Raw genomic sequence first — 19,124 nt, 5'->3', positions numbered from 1 at the left:
AAGGGCAAAATTCCTACGTTGAAACTGGGTTCTGATTTTTTCCACCTGAATAAAGATGACTTTCAAAACCTTCACACAACAAAATGGAAAGGAAGGGCGCCTGGATGGCTCAGTCGGTTGAGCATCAGACTTAGGTGCTCTCTCTGCCTCTCTCAAAAATGAACATTAAAAAAAATTTTAATGGAAAGGGGGGAAAAAAGCACAGATTCCATGAATGAGTCCATCCTCCAGTGAACTTTCCTTTCTGCCCACATTCTTCATGCAGTCAGTGGGCATAAAGCTTCCACCCTCTCTGTTTTTATACTACTATTACTATGAAATCCCGAATTGAAGTCTACACAGAGGAAAATGATTAGCAAATGGTGTGATTTTGATTTTTAAAGACGTTCTATTTTTTAAATTTTAAAATAATTTGACTAAAAAAAAGAATTTGACTTGCTCGGAAGTGCTTCTAGAAAAATTAAAAAATATTTAAGCATAAGAGGGAACCATGCTATCTTTTGCAGACTTTTGCAGTGTGCTATAGATGGATTCTTAATATGCAATGCATCATGGTAACAATAACAATAGTAATAACAACAGTAATAATAATAATAGCAGTTGATACTTATTAAGACCTTATTAAGCGCCACGCACTGTTAGAAGTGCTTTGCATGGAATGACTTAATCCTTACAACACACTATGAGGTAGTTACTGTAATTATCCCCATTTACAAAGAAGAAACTAAGGTACAGATGACATTAAGCATTTTCCCAAGTTCACAGCAACTAATGGACAGGGTCTGGATTTAAACCCAGGCAATCTGGCTCCAGCATTGATAATCTTAACCACCATGCAATCCTGCCTATTACAAAGTATTAAATGAGAATTGCTAAGTTCTATATTCAACAGTTCAGTTTGTTGGAGTTTTTTTAAACTATGAATTTCACACAGAAGTCTATCCCTCTAAAAAGCTAACACTAAATATGAGCGGATCATAGTAATTTTAGTAATTTTGCATATTGAGTTTTTAACAAGGGCACACCCTGCCAAGTTGATACAAAAAGAGCTGGGTTATAGCAAAACTAGATGTTCTAGCATACTTGCAAACACTGCTTAAATTTGCATCACTTTAAAAGCTCATTACCAACTAAGCAAAAAAAAAAGAAAGAAAGAAAGAAAGAAAGAAAGAAAGAAAGAAAGAAAGAAAGAAAGAAAGAAAGAAAGAAAAATACTTGACATTTTGGTATCTGTGATATTAAAAAGAACTAATATTTAATATTCAAGTGGCAACAGCTTGTAGAGTTTCCACACAACACCCACAGGGATCGATTTTTCTTTAAAATGGCCTTTAGGAGTCTGCCTTTTAAACAGCTGACACCTCCATTCTCTGTATCCCTCTTTCCTGCCAGCACCATGGGGCACACACTGAGTGCAGCAACAGACGTGTAATTCTTCACTGCAGGATTTGTCTATGCAAATAATGGAGAATATGAGAAATTAAGAAAAATGTAATTTCCACTGAATCAACCTCAGTGTAATCTCTCCTGCTAAAAATGAATAGATGTCTTTAGAGGGCTTTTCTCCATATGCTCCCTCAATCCCCTTTATATACTATCCGCGAGAAGAACAGAATCGTCATTACCTAACCGAGCATCAGTTATTCCACACCTGTACCAAGGCCACATAATGACAAGTATACGATTGCCTGGCATTTTTCCAGCATGACTAATTGTCACAGTATTAATTCACTCACCTGTGGAATTTTCAACTTCCCCAGCCTGCTGTCAAGAAGATGCATAGTAATGGAATAAAGGTTTAAAAATGCTGAACGCTATAAAATATCTCACTTATATTCCAATAGAAAGCTTTCCACTAAACCACGTGTTTGGTGGCTATAATTACTCATTGCTGGGGTAAAAAAAAAATCAAAACACTGGTCATCTATAAATTTACCTGTTACAATAATAGGAGACACAGAAAATTCTGTTCTTATTACATAAAATGTGTTTCTTTACCTGTATTTCTTTCGTGAATGAACCAGTTTAATTACTGTTATGTTCTACATTACAAAGCGCTGCATATGTTTGGTTAGTATAATTTAAGAAATTTTCCCATCTCAAATAGTACAATGAAGGAGTCATTTGTTAGATTCTTTTTCGAGAAATATGGAAAAGTTTAGGATGGAGATATGGGCATGTATTATTTTAATTACATGAAATATAAACCACTTTGTAACATCTTTGCCAGGCAATCTGGCCCAAGGATTTTTTTTAATGTGAGGTTACGTTCTTGAAAGTTAATATTTGTCCTGGAAAATTATTACTCACAAGTATAATAGCTGACTTTTCTGGAGATCCTGTAGCCGACAACTCTCACTGTGATATTGAGATATACCTGATGCACCTGTTAAAATTACATAGGCATTGTGACCAATTTATATATATAGGCTTGATTGCTTATGATATATGTAAAATTTAGAGATGAAAACCCAGGATTTCCTAAAGAAATTTAAATAGAATTGCTCATTTAATTCCTATATTCTATTATATACAAATTCTAAAACATTATCCTATAATGTTATTAGGTCGTATGAGGAAAAACAGCTTCCTGGTCAAGTCTGAGAAATCCTTTATTAAATGTAGGCTGGCATCGCTGTTGCAAAATTTCACTCCAGAAACTTCAATGTGCTAGTATGCATTTTGAAAAGAAGATGTGTGGTCTTTTCCAACCTTCCTTGACCCAGGCCAGTCTACCACAACCATGGATGGAGCCAAGAGTCTGAAGAGCAGACTCTGCCTTGACTTATGCAGACACATCACAGGTACTCAGTACATTTTAGTGAAAATTCAACAGTATCCACTTTCAGCTGAATTGAAACTGTCTGTGATATTCTTTGCCTCAGACTTGTTCATGAGGATATATATGCAAATGGAATCAGAAACACAAACTCGTTTCTCCTAACCAGATCTCAGCCCACATACTAGCGAGGAAAAGAGAGTAGTGAAATAATCCACTCTGGCATGTTGACCTACAGCAATGCTTTTACTTAAAATAGGATTTTTAAGCGCTAGAAAAGGAGAAAGGAAAACAGCAGCTTCCTACTCGGCACATGCCTTCCATTTAGCATATCTGAAAGAACATTTTCCTCATTTCAAAATTGATAGCCAACTTATTTTTGTTGTTTTGCTATTGAAATTTCCGCCCTCTCTCTCCAGAGCTTATTTGCTCTAACACTGAATTTTAAGCATCTCTAAAAATGTTTGATATGTTATTATTCTTTCCAGACATCCTCTGAGAGCCAAGCAAAGAACATTAAGGAAGAAAGGAGGGATGACACTGGACAGAGTGCAGTGAACGAAGACACTTGAAGGAGCAGGGCACCCACTGCCCAGAGACTGGACTGTGTCATCAGAATGAGAACTTACCGGTACTTCTTGCTACTCTTTTGGGTTGGTCAGCCCTACCCAACTTTCTCAACTCCGTTATCTAAGAGGACTAGTGGTTTCCCAGCAAAGAAAAGGGCCCTGGAGCTCTCTGGAAACAGCAAAAATGAGCTGAACCGTTCGAAAAGAAGCTGGATGTGGAATCAGTTCTTTCTCCTGGAGGAATACACGGGATCCGATTATCAGTATGTGGGCAAGGTAGGATTCCATTGGGCACTTTGACATTCTGGTTTTAAAGCCTGAAGAAGTTACTCCTAATAAATAGACGGGGAGGATGTGAACTATTCCCCCAATACAGTAAGAATTGTTGCTTATCTGGTGAGACTTTTTTTTTTTTTCACTTGAGTAGTTTCGGGAAGAAGACTGTAGCAAGAAGCTGAGAAATGTTAGCAGTGCAACAAAGAAAGAAATGCTTCCACTGAAAACGAAACGCCCACAACCATCTACATAGGATTATCATAAATCCTTTAATTTTTACTTTAGCTTGAAAAATGTGGTCCAGCTATTCTATAAAGTAGGATGTATTAAAAACAGGAATAGAGCGATTAAGCTGTAAGGGAAGGAAGGTTCCTTTTTCTGATTCTGAAAGCAAACATTCTGAGCGTTAGTCCTTTGGCCAGGTTCAAATTAACTACTTCTTAACACTGCACCCGACAGTGCCATCCATTCTCTGACCAGATGGAGCCCTTTGTCCGCAAAATCCACCATATTGCCTTAGATTTGGTCGCTGTTATTGTTGCTGCTATGGCTGGTTTTGTCTTGTTTCAACTGGCCAGAGTCAGGCATTTCAGAAGATAGTGCTTTAATTGTGGCAAGGTTCACAAAAGAGAAACATGGTTATGTAAAAGTGCTATTTCCAAATATCATCTGACCATTTTATTGACTCTAGAAAGTAGAGTGAGGAGGGCATCACTTATTATAGCCCTTGGAGGTTACTGGAGCTGAGTCAGGGAAACAGCTCAGTTATACTGTCATCGTGAGTTTCACTGAAATGTTATCATCAGCTACACTCTTGTTGCAGAATATCTGCATGCGGCAGAGATGGGGGGACAAATAGACACATATTTGTATTTTGTAGCTTCTGCGTTTCATAATATGGTACTGATAAGAAAAATAATTGTCACATATCCTTTATATGAACAGAGAATGAACATAACAGAAATGATAAAATGTCTTTGTTTATGATTACAGCTATGATTTTGAAACAATCATATTAGGATATCGTGCAAACAGCATAAATTTTGCAGATTCCAAGGGCTCCGCATTCACATTTCAATCTGTTATCAAATATCCCCTAAATAACAGTGTGCAAATATTCTCTTTAAGTATTTACCATTATAAATGAAGGAAAGCCATCCATGGCTTGGGCTGAGGTAACCAGGCATTGTTCCAATGAATGAATTATTAATGTGGAATAAAGTAGGAGAGGAAGTATTCAGTGGAGGGGTGAACATCAACACAGATCCCCAAGGGTTTAGCCTTGAATTTGATGTGAAACTCACACGCTGTGTGACTGCTGAAAAAAGACAGTCCACTTATTTGTACTTCTCTGCATTTCCTTGTGAAATTTGACTAGCACTATATTAACAGAGTAATGGTTGTAAATAATAATAATAATAATAATAATCTTACCACCTTTAAAGCACTTTCTGCAATACAAATAACATTATTGTCATAGAAGATTAAAATTTCTTAATAACTGATTCCCCCTTTTTCCTTCCTGCTTTTTTCTTCTAAAATTGTGAGGCCATTTTATATCAAAAATACCTCATGTTCTTAAAGAAAGGCTGGGATTTTTCAGGATCCTGGAAACAGAAATGGATAAAACCGCGTAGGAATCAATTTTACCATGAGAATTCTGAGAGGTAATATTGCCACGGGGAAAAGTTTCGAGCTGTGGACTCCAAGTGGATCTGAGGCGGCATGGCTGCACTGCCACATGTGTGGCCAAGGCAGGTTGTTAACCTTCCCGGGCTTTAGTTTCTTCATCTGGAAAATGCAGGCAGTGAAGCCTGCCTCATGGACTTAGATGAGACAGGAACTAGTGGCTGGCACATAGTAGGTGCATAAAGACAGTATTATTATTGGCAGGCAGATCAGTTATAAACACTCTACTATATCTATCTGTAATGCACAAATATTGATTTTTATATCATTGCAGAAATAAAATGAGGTAATTAAGGGATCTCCCAATGGATGGAAAAGGTAGAAGATGGAGGTAAAATCCCTTCCCAATCATAGCTTCAACTTAACGAGTTGGATGTAGGTATTTTTTTGGCAGCTAGACCTGTTTCCCTACCTTACCATCATCCCTACCCCACCCCCACCTCCTTGAAGTTATAACATATAAGAAGATATCTACTGGGGGGGAAAAAAAAAGCAAGGGCAATAATTGAAGTTGTCATGATTCCCAGCATTGCTGCTTCAGATGTGTTTAAGACTGTAAATAGGGCATTTCCCCAAATCTATCTTTGGGGTTATGCTTCATCAATAGGCAAAAGGATTTGAGTATAATGTGTTTTTATCACAATTAAGAATAGGCCAAAATAATTTTTTAAGGGAAAAAAATGTTCGTTCCTTCTGTGGCAACAAGTTGGTACACATTTTTTTTTTTTTTTTTGAGAGAGAGACAGAGTGGGGAGGGGCAGAGGGAGAAGAGAGAATCTTAAGCAGGCTCCACACTCAGCGTGGAGCCTGACAGTGTGGATCCCACAACCCTGGGATCATGACCTGAGCTGAAATCAAGAGTCAGATGCCCAGCTGAGGAGCCACCCAGGAGCCCCTGGTCCACTTTTAAATAGATATGGAACAAAACACATACCTGATGTGATGATCTGGATCCACAAGGTCAAGAAACTTTTGGGAAAAAAAAAAAAAAAGATTAAACTATAGCAGAGGTTCCAAAACATTCTTGGTTTGCAGTGCCCTTGATATTTCGATAATTGTTTTTACAGTGCCCTTAGGACACAAGAAATAGAGCCAAACAACTTAACAGGTATTTATGTTCTAACAAATAAGTAGTTATTTGAAAAAAAATACACAGCAATCAGCAGAAAAACCAATATTTTAATTTTATTCATAAATAACCACAGTTACTTACAGCATGTGGGCATCTCCCAGGCACTGTGCAACTTCTAAGATCAGACGCTGCCCCTCAGTTCCTTTTCCACATTGATTTTGCATTGTACTCTCTTATTATCACAAGTTCGATGGGAAAATATAAATATATGACATCATCGAAAGGAATGGAGCACCACCTACTGTTGAAACTGTTAACTTCTCTGGCCTAGTAATTCACAAGGAGACTCACAGAGCCCAAGTGTTGCTAGTATTTCCCTCGAAATGTTAAAATACTTCCTGGCACCACAGTGGGTTCCCTGCTACACCCCAGGATGCCTCAGCATGCACTGTGGACAGCACTGGGCTGTAGGTAGGCTGGCACTTAAAGGTGTACAAAGGCCAATAGAACTTTAAATCTTGCTATTAGCCTAATGAAATAACATTACTTAGAGTATGTAAGTCCATCCTCTGGGCCTGAAATGAAAAAGATTGGTCTGTACTTGTAAAGGACAGAAGTGTTAACGAAGAAAAAGTAATGCAGCTGAGCAAGTAGCACTTAAAGTAGAAGAGTTTTTTACTCTACAAGCATCTGTTTATCTTTGTATTCATGTTCGTTGTTTCCATTACTTTGTGGTAAGTCTGTAGGGACAACAGTGAGGATGGTGAGTGAGGGAAACGTGAGAATGGGTGGGAGCAGAGGGCTGTCGGGTGTGGAAGGAGAGAAGAGGGAGAGTCACATGAGCACAAGAGAAGACACAATCCTGAGGCTCGGGAGCAATGAGGTGAATAGATAAGATCACATTCAAACCTTGGACCTCTCTCCTCTAAGCTGTCTGAATGCTCCCCAGCATTTCACTGTGTCCTGTGGCCAGTAAGATTAATGCAGAAGCATGGACACGGCAGGGCTAGGGAGAGAGGAACTTACTGGGAATAAAAGTGGGGAAGGCCAATTAGAGCTGAAATATTGACAATCTGGATTCCGATCTTTGAGAAAAGTCTCCACACCTCTACTCACCTAAAAATGGTGGTGGAAGGTGTGGGCAACAGGGAGAGAAGATGTTGTCTGTATTGGGTAAGAGTTTGTGAGCTCAAGATACAGATATACATACAGATACAGATAAAGAATACGATTTCTTTTCTAAAATACATGACCATCTGGGGGCAGCTTGTAGCAGAGTTAATAAACAGCATCAGTGTCACCTGGGAGCTTGTTAGAAATGCAGACTCTTGGGGCCCCACCTGAGATCTATTGAATCGTAATCTACATTTCAACAAGATCCCCGGTGAATTGTATGCATATTAACATTTGAAAAGTGATGCTTTTAAAAATGCCTTGGCCAGGGTCTCACCTACCCCGAAATTCTGACTGAGTTGGTTTTTAATTGTTTATGATTCTAATATGTGGCGGAATTTGACAACCACTGCTTCAGTTCGCAGCATTATCACTGGCAATGACTATAACAAAACGTGGCAAGTTCAGTGATAAAATGGGCCTCTAGAAAGTACTATGGAACTATGAAGGAGAGGGGCCATCTGGGCGTGGGGCTCAGTAGAGCTTTCTAAAGGAGGTGATAATATTGGAAGCACTCTTAAAGGAACAGCAGGTGTGCGCTCATACCTCAGAGGGAGAATTAGCAGGACTTCCCAATTAATTAGATGCAGAAGCCAAAAGAGAGAAAGGCAGAAGTTCAGACAGAGATTTCAAGACTGGACAGTCAGGAGAGTGAAAATGTCACCAATGCTGGCAAAATGGAAAGTGATACATGTTTTCATGTCAAGGGGGAACAGGAAGAGTATTTGCTTTTATATGATATCCATCTGGGTTATCTTTGGCTTATGTAAACTTAATAGAAAAATAAGGGGGAAACATTGTAATTCCACATTTTCAGAAAACCCCACACCCCTCCTGCCAGCTTTATATAATGTAGCAATTCCTTGGTGATGATTCACACATAGTCTAAGATTAGGTTCAATAAGAAAAGAAGAACATAGTAGAGATAGATTAGATTTTGAAGATGCGGCCAATCATTAATACAAAGATGAATATATTTCAAGCTCAGACCTTTGCACAGTTTTAGGCAAAAGATTTGCACCTGATCATTAAACAGTCCACAACAGTGTTTAATTCCCTGTCTCCTCCATTTTGTTCTTCACAGTGTTCTCTATCCTCTCCTTCCACATAGTGTATACATAAGATGAAGCTCCATTAGAAGCTTCTATTTTTAGTAGCATACCAGGAGATCTGTTTTTATGAAATTTGACAAGCTGTGTATTTTCATAGATATTTTCTGATGTTACCTTTTTGGAAGTTGATGATGGTTTTCTCTTGTGGAGTTTCCCCCCACCAAAAATAGATATGCTGTGCTTTTTTAAACACCATGAAAATTTGGGTTCTATTTGAGGTTCTAATGTACAGGTCTTCCTAACATGCCTTTCTCTTGAGTCCTTAAAATTAATGTCTACCCAATTCAGCAAAGCCACTAGTCTCAGGATAATTAGACAGTAATGTTTTAACGGCCCATAAAAATAAAAGTGTCAGCCATATACACCTTTAAAATTAGGAATGAACAATTATTTATTCCTATAATTACATGATCCAAATTCAGTAAACATGAAGCAATATTATACTCATTCTGAAAGACCATTTAAAAGATGCTATCATTAAAATATTGCTTTCTTGTATTCCAATTTTTTTCTGAAAAGATCATAAATTGAAGAGCAGAAACCTCCTCGCGCTAATTTGACAGGTGATTCAGAGAAGCCATTTAACGACTGCCGCTTGAAACAGCAGCATCAGATTAAAGCATCGTCACAGCTAACATTTACTGAGCCTTACTTTGTTCCAGACACTCTGCTCACTGCTTCAGATGTATTAACTCCTTGGATGCTCACAACAACCCTACAGACTAGATGCGATTTAGATCCCTGTCTTACAGATGAGTAAACCAAGGCTCAGAGCACTCAAGTATTTGCCTGCTAGACTTGGCGGTCAGTGTCTGTCTGACCTCGTAACAGCTCAGTTATTTTCCTTCCCCTGTACATCCACTACTTCACAGAGCCATTGCAAGGCGCAAATGAAAAAACATTCCCAGAACACACTTTGGCATTCAGTGATTGCGTCTGGCTCAATACCACAAATATCTGCTGAGAACCTGCTGTGTGAAACCCAAGGGTAGAGAGGAAAAAAAAATGTTAAGACTAGTTTCAAAGAGCTACACAAATATGTTTGCATTATTATAATGCACAATGCTTTTACTTTTCCTTGATTTTAATTTTCAGAATACATCAGTGATATTCAAAATAGTTACACGTGAGCATTTTAAAATTAGATATGCAATTAGCAATCTTTTTGGTCACTGTGATGAAAATGTGTCTTTTCTTTTTATTTCCCTTGATAACCTTCTCTAAACTTCTATTCTGGTTCAATGACCTGCAATAATCTTTTCTCCCTGAGTCAGGACAAGTGCCTTGGGCACATCTTTCTTCTTCATCATTTAAATTTAATGTTCAGCCATTTAACATTTTTATATTTCAATTGGTTAGTGTATTTAAGAGACCGTGCACTCGCTGGTTGAATGTACTTTTTAAAAATGTTTCAAAAGTAACTTCCCAACTGCCAATATTGGCAGTAATCCTCATTGTGTTTCCCTGTCACCAACTGATTTCCCTTTCTTAATGACAAAAGCTTCAATTTGCTATTTGATGCTAAGATGTCCTGTGTAACAGCAGTTTTCTTTCTGAATCTTAAACTCTCCACATAGTCGCTCGTGTGGAGAACAGCACAGTTAGAATGTCTGACCTTGGTCATAAACCCAAAGACAACTGTTCAATTGCCTGGGTCACGCAAGCAGAGTAAAATATAGAAAGACAAAGAAGGACCCAATCCCAAATCCTCCAACTTCCACGTCATTATGTCTGTGGAATCCTATGTCCTCCTGCTGGCAATTCAATTTGTTGAACGAAATGGAGGGATCAAGGTGAATACAAGAGAGTTAAGGATTCAGGTCCTTTTTGTTCCCACTGAGCTATTTTACCTCCATACTCCACAAGTCGAACAGATCTAGAGGTTGTTAGAAGGTTATAGAGATGCTACATGTTCATTATAACAAATCCCCTCCAATCTATATTATAGACATGGCTAAGTATTTGTTTACTCATTACCTTACTTGTTTGTACTATTATTAAACAATATAAACACTTGATTTGCAGCAGAATTCTTTGTTTTTTGTCATATTATGGGTCCACCATAGCAGATGGAAATATGAATATGCAAAACGCCAACACCGCAAAGTTTACATTTCTTTTCAAATCAAAATCCTTAATTATCATTTTGACTGAATTTTATTCCAAAAATCAGATAAATATTCTTGACTTATTGGTAATCAACAGTAAAAAGATACTTAAACCACTGATTTTTTTTCATTTCCATTGATTTGAATGACAGAACTGGCACATTCATTTAAATATGAGAAGCCAAGGACATATATATTGTAAGCAGAATTATAAGTTTAACTTTTAGAAGGCCTTCCATCTCTTGTCAAAATTAAAAGATGCCTTCCTTATGTTCTCTCTTGTATCAAAAATAAACGAGTTTTTGACAGGGGTTCTGCCTTTGATAACCTTCATGAAATTTAGAGATTATGTATGGATGTTAATGTGTCATTGGAATCTCAAGAAGGCATCTCTGTGTATAGATTTGGCCACTACTAGCAAATTCCACTTTCCTATAAGCTTTTACGTTGTCAATTATTAAAATGACAACATAATATAATCCTCATAAGTAGGCTAAAATATATCAATATTCTTTGCAAACCTAGCTTTCTGTCTGGAATTAAAGAGGAGGTTGAAAGAAAGTACAGAATTCCCCATAAGACAAAGAGGTTTTTTTCTTATTGCTATTACTGATAAATAAGTAGAAGGAATAGATACTCTCAAAGGTCAATATGAGGAATCAAATTTGAAATTATGTGATGTGAAATAAAAAGAAAAGCAGCATGCCAAAATATTTCACCAGGAATATAGTTATAATTGCTTCCAGCTTTCCATTCACAAAGAATACACACACACACACACATACACACACAAAGAGGCATTTTAGAAGATTAAAATGTATACATGTGTGAAATATATGAATAAATATTTTAGGTGAATTAGTATGTTTTAGAAGACCTGAGGGCAGTAATGGGGGCATAACAAAAAGCCTGAAATATCACTCTGCATGTGGGATTTAATGCTGACTAGAGGGAACAGAGATTGGAGTTAAGGAGGCAATTGAAGAAGTTATCTCGGCTTTGACATTTTTGAATACATTTGGAGAGAAATGCTTTTCATTCATTCAACAATTATGCACTAGAGAGTGTAAAGTTAATAGCAAAGGAGGCTGCCTGTGTCTGAGCCCCAGCTCCACGGTGACCACCTGGGTAATACAAGGCAAGTTATTTAACCTCCCTGTCCCCCATTTCTTCAACTGTTACATGAAGGAGTAAGAAAGTTATTGAGGTGAGGATTAAATAAATTAATACACAGAAAGGGCTTAGAACGGGGTCTGGCACATCCTACTCACAAAGGGAAGACCATGGAAGAAGGAAAGGCACGCTGCAATCCAGTGAGCCTTCAAAGAACAGGAACAGTGAAGAAAAGGAAGAACCAAAGGTGCCCAGGGGATTATCCCGCTAATGTGCAGTCTCCTTCTGTGAAGTCAAGTATTATGGGCCAGGAGATGGTGCCAAGCAGCTAAGGCAGCTGCAGAAATGACTCATCACCAACAGTTCAGAGAACTACGCATACATAAAAATACGAAGTCTTCTTTATTATCCCAACCAAACTAAAAAAGTGTGCACTACAAGTCCCATTATTTGACGATCCTGGTAACTTCTGTAGACCCTCCTATTAAGGCGATTTATTATTTCATTTGAAAACATCATCACTTTACACCACAATTTGGAGTTAATATTATTTAAATTGCTGTGAAATGTTAAGACTCTGATCGGGTGTCGTTATTTTTTCCAATACAAACTTTAATGCATCCAGCAATGCAAAAAATGAATGCACTTAAAGAATACTCAAGTTTTAAGTCGGTAGTCATAATTAAGTTGTTAGGTTGGAGTTAATGTCATAATCTCCTTATAGTATTGAACCAAAGTTTTACTGAGGGAAACATCACTCTTGATTTAATTTCTTACCCTGAATGCTTCACCTTTTTTAAGAGCAAAATAATTAATTCTTTGTTTAAAGTTCAACTTTGACCTTCAGTATATTGAGTAGTGTTTTATATTGAGTCCCAGGACTCCTCTTTCAATTAGTACTTTAGATATTTAATTTAAATCTTCACGTACTTGTATCTTGGTAAAATCTGCAAGACCCTAGCCTACATGTTTTATTCATCTTTGTGTCCTTAAAAGTGCCTGGGACAGATTTGCACCTTAGAAACAGACAAATATTACTTGAATTAAGCTGCAATGACAGAAGAGATAAAAACCTGCCATGTAATTTAAAAGTGTTTCCCAGTTTATAGGTGTGCATGGTTTGATATGGATATCACTGATAGTGCTTTCTGTCATTGGGTTGACAACTGAAAATCTAAAGTCTTTAAAGTTTGAAGATATATTAGGTAGTAAACATATAAACCAAATTTAGTATGTCTTTCCATGGAAGCTACCTCTGGAAATTTCACATCAAAATGACACAAATATTTTATGATATAATAGGAAAAAAGTTCAAGGTACCTTAGGGCAAGCCAGAGAAACTGAAGACAACACAGTTGTATGTGCATAAACAAGAAAGATAAAAAGGGAAGATACAGCAAATAATAATATAGCATAAAAGTTGGTTCTTTTAAGACCTTTACAAATGAAAACCAGACATCATTTAGGGTATCAGTAGAAGAAAGTTTGAAACAGAATGGGGAAAAGCAAGAGTTGACCAATATAAAGCACATTTTTCTTAAAATTCCTAGGAAACTACATTGTGCAGACAATTCAAGTGCCTGGTAAAAAAGAAGTCATTTAAGACCTGAAAATGTTGATTGCAACAATTCACATAAAAATCAACTATGGAGAAAAATGTGAAAATACAGGGAGAGAAAAATTCTATATAATGACTAATTTTTTTTTTTACCAACTATACATTCTCCTAATCAACATATTTTGAGTTCTTGGAGGAAAAACAATCATTTCTGGAAAGTAATCTCATCTTAACTCTTTCTACTATTTATATGAGTATAATTCAGAAGAGAAACAGGAAAGAGAAGATGCAAAAAAAAAGTCTGCTTTTACATAGAGTTATGCAAAATTTTAGCATGTTTTATTATTTTCTTTCCACAAATTGTGAAGCATAAGATTCTGGCTCATTTCTTTACTTAATCTATAGCCTAAGGCTTCTTGCCCCTCTCTCCCCCCTCCCCCCCCTCCACTTAGAGAAAATACCCTCTGGAAAGCAAACTTTCCCTTTAGAAATCAAGTAAAGCAGAATGGACTATAAAAAATTACCTCCCTAGGGGCGCCTGGGTGGCTCAGTCAGTTAAGCGTCTGACTTCGGCTCAGGTCATCATCTCACAGTTTGCGAGTTTGAGCCCCATGTCAGGTTCTGTGCTGACAGCTTGGAGCCTGGAGCCTGTTTCGGATTCTGTGTCTCCTTCTTTCTTTGTCCCTCCCCCGCTCGCTCTCACACTCCCTCTCTCTCTCAAAAATAAATAAACATTAAAAAAAATTACCTTCCTACCCTAGTGTATCTTTTTTTCTCCACTTTTACTGAAATAATTGACGTACATCACTAAGTTTCAGGTGTAAGGCATGATGGTTTGATTTACATATACTGTGAAATGATTAGGCTCAGCATCCACCTTCTTATATGGATACAGTGAAAAGAAAAGAAAAAAAATCTCCTTGTAACGAGTTGATTTGTATCTTGAGTGTTCTGTCCAGTTTCCCAACTATGCGTATTATGTAAAAAGAATAAAAAGGGAGGAGCTATTTAACTTGTGCAAAGGCTATGATTTTGGTGATCACCTATCCACCTGCTTCTTAAAGGAAAACAGTTTTAAAACCAAATCAAGAAAATTAAGTGACTTGGTCAATTTGAGTGGTAGTATTATATTCCATTTCATCTCCCTTTCAACAGTCTACACGTCACTTTCTTGAGTTTTAAAATGATAATGCAGTAGTTGGAACCTTACTATGATGGCAAACCATCAAGTAATTTCTAAAGAAAGGGGAGAGACAGAATAGAAGACACAACACAAAGAAATCACTCCTTGGCAGGCAGAAAATTTGTAATGAGAGAAAGAGCAATGATCATGTTTTCTTATATTTTTAGCAGGTGCTATGGTTTATGAAGTGCTTCAGCATACGAGCACCCTTTGAATGACCGCATAAGCACATTTCCAGTTAGGCAGGATTAAATCCTTTTGGGTATGACAAAACAGTCCCAGAGGGTTTAAGAGACCAGTGTCACTATCATCAGAGTGCCAAAGCTGGGGCTGGAGTCCAGCCTTTTTGATGTGATTGAGACTAATACTCTTCCCTTATACATTATGAAGATACTGGGGTAGCAGAAAGTATTTCAGACATGCAGGCAAATAAAACAATCACATAAATGCTTAGGAGTTGGAGCTCTATGAGCACAGCACTAACCGTGAGAACAGTTTCCCCAGTGTGGCCATCCAGACAGTACACATTTCTCTTTCTTGATTGCTTCATTGTTCCCTTAAAGCAAGAAGAAGAGAGAAAGAAAGAAAGAAAGAAATAAAGAGGAAAAAAAGAAAAAGAAAACGTGTTCAAATCATAACTTATAAGCTTGTTCCCATCCAAGAAAAATAATAAACAAATGAGCTCATAATTTCCTCTCCTGGAATCACTCACCTGAGTTATATGAGCAGGTTATGGAATTCAGTTTAGTCTTTTATTTATTGAGTACATACAGGATTCTTGAGAGTTAAGAATTTGAACAGAAAAATAGTCCCTCTCTCAAGTAAACTATCTGTTTTATAAAGATATAACTTTAACTTTTTAGATCCTAGGAGTCAATATAAGAATATTATATCCAATATATTTTTTACCTTTGAAGAGAAACACATTTTGGGAAAAGTCCATTGGCTACTGAGAAACATAATTTTAAAAATTTCTGCCATTTGAGTCATCATGTCTCAAATGCCTGCATTTATGTATTAATATTTTCCTCCAAAGTGTATGTGTTGGAGTGAGAGGGAAAATAAGAGAGGGGCACTAGGAACGTGTGTGTGTGTGTGTGTGTGTGTGCGTGCGCATGTGTCCTTAGATTTGGCAATTACTAAAGAGATTGCACCATAAGGCAAAAAGGTAGGATTGTAACTGGTGAGTTGCGGTGCCTTACTAAATCAATTTTTGACTGGGTATCTGGCTCTCAGCTTGATTTACCACTGGCTTTTTGAAAATGAAAATGTTAGACTAAGCAGGAGCTGAGACTAATGTCCCAGTCTGCCAAAGACCTTGGACGTCCAGAGCCAAGCCAAAGGCAGTAAACAATGCCTTTTTGGGGAAATAACTTCATGCAGTGAATAAACCAAAAGGCATTTGTTTAATTGATAAATCCCAAATGAACAATAACACATATTACAGTTTGTATCATTTGTGCCAATAGAATTTACAAATAACTTAGCCTGGGGTCTAATATAATAAATACAATGAATCCAGAAATGTTTGGAATCATCATGGGGAGTGCCGTTTGGCAGCATTATCTGGTGTGAATTAGCACAGACACTGGAGTCAGGCAGATCTTGGTATCCTTCCTTGCCATGTCCTTAACTTTGGGTAAGTTCCTTAACCTCTCTGACCTCAGTTTCTCTGAAAAATAAATTGAGAAAATAAAGGTTAGCTCCTGGAGTTGTTATGAGAAGTAATTGTTGAGCATTCTTGCGGTACCTGACACATATTAAGTGCTCACCAAAAGTGAGTGTTCTCCACTCTTGGCTGGGATTCTTGAGGGACCGCATTCAGGTTCAACTCACCTTGAATTCTAAAGGTAAGGAACTACCGCCTTAGTTTCCTATGGCTGCAGAAACAAATTGCCACACGCTTAGTGGCTTAACAGTACAAACTTATTATCTTACAATTCTGGAGGTCAGAACCCTGAAATGGGTTTTACTGGGCTAAAATCAAGGTATCTGCTAGGTGTCCTTCTGGGGACTCTAGAAAAGGGTCCATTTCCCTGCCTTTTTGAGCTTGTAGAGGCTGCCTGTGTCCCTTGGTTCATAGTCTCCTCCTCCATCTTCAAAGTCAGCAGCCTATCATTTTCAAATCTCTCTCTCTCTCTATTCTCTCTGTCTCTGTCTCTCTGTCTCTGTCTCTCTGTCTCTGTCTCTGTCTCTCTCTCTCTCTCTCTCTCTCACACACACACACACACACACACACACACACACACCACACTGACCTGTGCTCCACCTTTCCATCTCTGACTCCAACTCTCCCCACCTCTTTCCCTGATAAGGACCCTGGTGATTACATTAGTCTCACCTGGACAATCTAAGGTAATCTCCCTATCTAAAAATCTCTATCTTCATCACATCTGTAAACTCCTTTTTGCCAGATAAGGTAACATAGTCACTAGTTCCAGGAATTAGGACATACACATCTTTGGGAGAGCTATTATTCTGCCTACCACAACTATTATAGCACACAAGTTTTATTCATTTTATAGTTGCTCTGGTACTTTTGACATTAAATTCAAGGTATTGAGTGTAAAAGATAAATGTCAAGGGAATTAATAAGTTTCTCCTGAGTTTAAATTTAAAATTCTTTTGCTTTTAGCACTTTGTCAGAAATTCTCCTCCACGTAACACAAGGTCTGTTTCAATGGTTATTAAACCTAACAAAAGATAAAAGATTGAATTGAGTGGGGTCGTGTGGCATCTCTGCAAATGCAGAATCTTTATGGTATTATTTGAATGTATTTTAAGCATAACAATGTACACAATGAGAAAAAATGGAAGGACAGAAAGATGATAGATGATAGATGGACAGACAAATAGGTAGACAGAATTCAATCAGTGGTTCTCAATGGAGGCAATTCGTCCCCCAGTGGACACTTGACAGCATCTGGAGACATCTTTGGTTGTTGTAACTTGAAACGTCCTATAGGCCTCTGGTGGGTAGGAGCCAGGAGTGCTGCTAAATACCCTACAATGCATAGTCTAGGTCCCACTACAGAGAGTTACTCAACACAAAATGTCAATAGTGCAGAGGTTAAAAATCCTGAATTAGATCTTTGTTACTCAGCACTTAAAATACAGTTTGGTACAGAGTAATCCTTTAATGAATGGTTCATAGATCTGAATGTAAACATCTGGAGATAATATTTTTGTTGTGGTTAACATAAGACACTGTGGTATCAGATCATCTGGACTCATGTTGGTTGTATGATGCCAAGAAATCACCTAACTCTTATCTTGCCTTGGTTTCCTCATCAGTTAGGAGGAAATATGAAGAGTGTCATGATATACATCTATATAATCTATGTAATGATTTCAGCACATTTCCTGGCCCACAGAATGGGCTTAATAAATGGCTATTATTATTTTCCCAAATCGCAGCCAGACCAGTTGCCAAATGATGAATTATATAAGAGGATGCTTTAAAGATAAAATATGTCCACCGCTATAAAAATCAATCAAGTTATTTATATTTTATAGAGTATAATTTTTAAGGTCGTTATAAGAGGAAACATAGTATACTTGAAAAAGAACATGGGATATGGAGGCAGCTTGATCCTAGGTTTTGTCAGAGAAAAAGAGATTTTCTAGATTCCTTTAGAGCCCATTTAATGTATCAAGAGAGGGGCCTAACCAACTAGAATAAAACTCATGAATTCCATTTATAAATATAGTCACCAAAAATTATTGGTGCCAGGCTCCGGACTGCATATCATGCTTCCATTCCCATTGTCTTCTTGATTTAAGAGTGGGAATTGGCTCTTCCTCCCACCAAAACTGTTTTGGTGGGGGTATTCCTAAAGCCAAGGGAGGAATTTCACAGTCCTGGCTATTAAACATACAAACACACAGTCCTATATGTATCTGAAGTCCTTTCTTTTTTTCTTTTTTAAAAAATTTTTTTAAATGTTTATTTTTGAGAGGGGCGCCTGGGTGGCGCAGTCGGTTAAGCGTCCGACTTCAGCCAGGTCACGATCTCGCGGTCCGTGAGTTCGAGCCCCGCGTCGGGCTCTGGGCTGATGGCTCAGAGCCTGGAGCCTGTTTCCGATTCTGTGTCTCCCTCTCTCTCTGCCCCTCCCCCGTTCATGCTCTGTCTCTCTCTGTCCCAAAAATAAAAATAAACGTTGAAAAAAAAAATTAAAATAAAAAAAATAAAAAAAAAATGTTTATTTTTGAGAGACAGAGACAAAGCACAAGTGGGGGAGGGGCAGAGAGAGAGAGAGAGGGAGACACAGAATCCAAAGCAGGCTCCAGGCTCTGAGCTGTCAGCACAGAGCCCAATGCAGGGCTCGAACCCATGAACTGTGAGATCATGACCTGACCGAAGTCAGTGCTCAACCAACTGAGCCACCCAGGCACCCCTGAAGTCCTTTCTATGGCCTTGACATTATATCTGAAGTTCCCAGGCAGCAGTGGCAAGTTTGTGAGTTAAAGGTAAAAGCAGAGTGGTTTTTGC

The 19,124-nt window shown here is 37.8% G+C and overlaps 1 protein-coding gene and 2 long non-coding RNA genes across 7 annotated transcripts in view; 2 read left to right on the top strand and 1 right to left on the bottom strand.

Moving 5' to 3' along the window:
- The window catches only part of CDH6 (cadherin 6), a 128,796-nt gene that overhangs the window by 68,924 nt on the left and 40,748 nt on the right, over positions 1 to 19,124 (top strand). For 4 of the 5 annotated variants that reach the window (XM_045441203.1, XM_045441212.1, XM_045441220.1 and 1 more), the window contains one exon: positions 3,268 to 3,624. In XM_045441203.1, coding sequence (XP_045297159.1) covers positions 3,397 to 3,624 — 228 coding nt within the window. In that variant the 5' untranslated portion in view covers positions 3,268 to 3,396. Of the gene's footprint in view, positions 1 to 2,611; positions 2,805 to 3,267; positions 3,625 to 19,124 lie in introns of those variants that run through there. The other variant, XM_045441228.1, reaches the window with a different exon arrangement.
- LOC123578412 lies at positions 489 to 18,500 on the bottom strand. Its single transcript, XR_006702382.1, has 3 exons — positions 15,117 to 18,500; positions 6,248 to 6,282; positions 489 to 2,386 (listed from the first exon to the last, which is right to left on the bottom strand). It is a non-coding gene; the product is annotated as an uncharacterized LOC123578412 (long non-coding RNA).
- Positions 6,133 to 10,697, top strand: LOC123578401. Its single transcript, XR_006702372.1, has 2 exons — positions 6,133 to 6,856; positions 9,190 to 10,697. It is a non-coding gene; the product is annotated as an uncharacterized LOC123578401 (long non-coding RNA).

Source organism: Leopardus geoffroyi, chromosome A1, assembly GCF_018350155.1.
Source record: "Leopardus geoffroyi isolate Oge1 chromosome A1, O.geoffroyi_Oge1_pat1.0, whole genome shotgun sequence".
Classification (NCBI taxonomy): domain Eukaryota; kingdom Metazoa; phylum Chordata; class Mammalia; order Carnivora; family Felidae; genus Leopardus; species Leopardus geoffroyi.
Note: the sequence above shows the minus strand (reverse complement) of the source record. Positions and strands in the feature narration are given on the sequence as shown.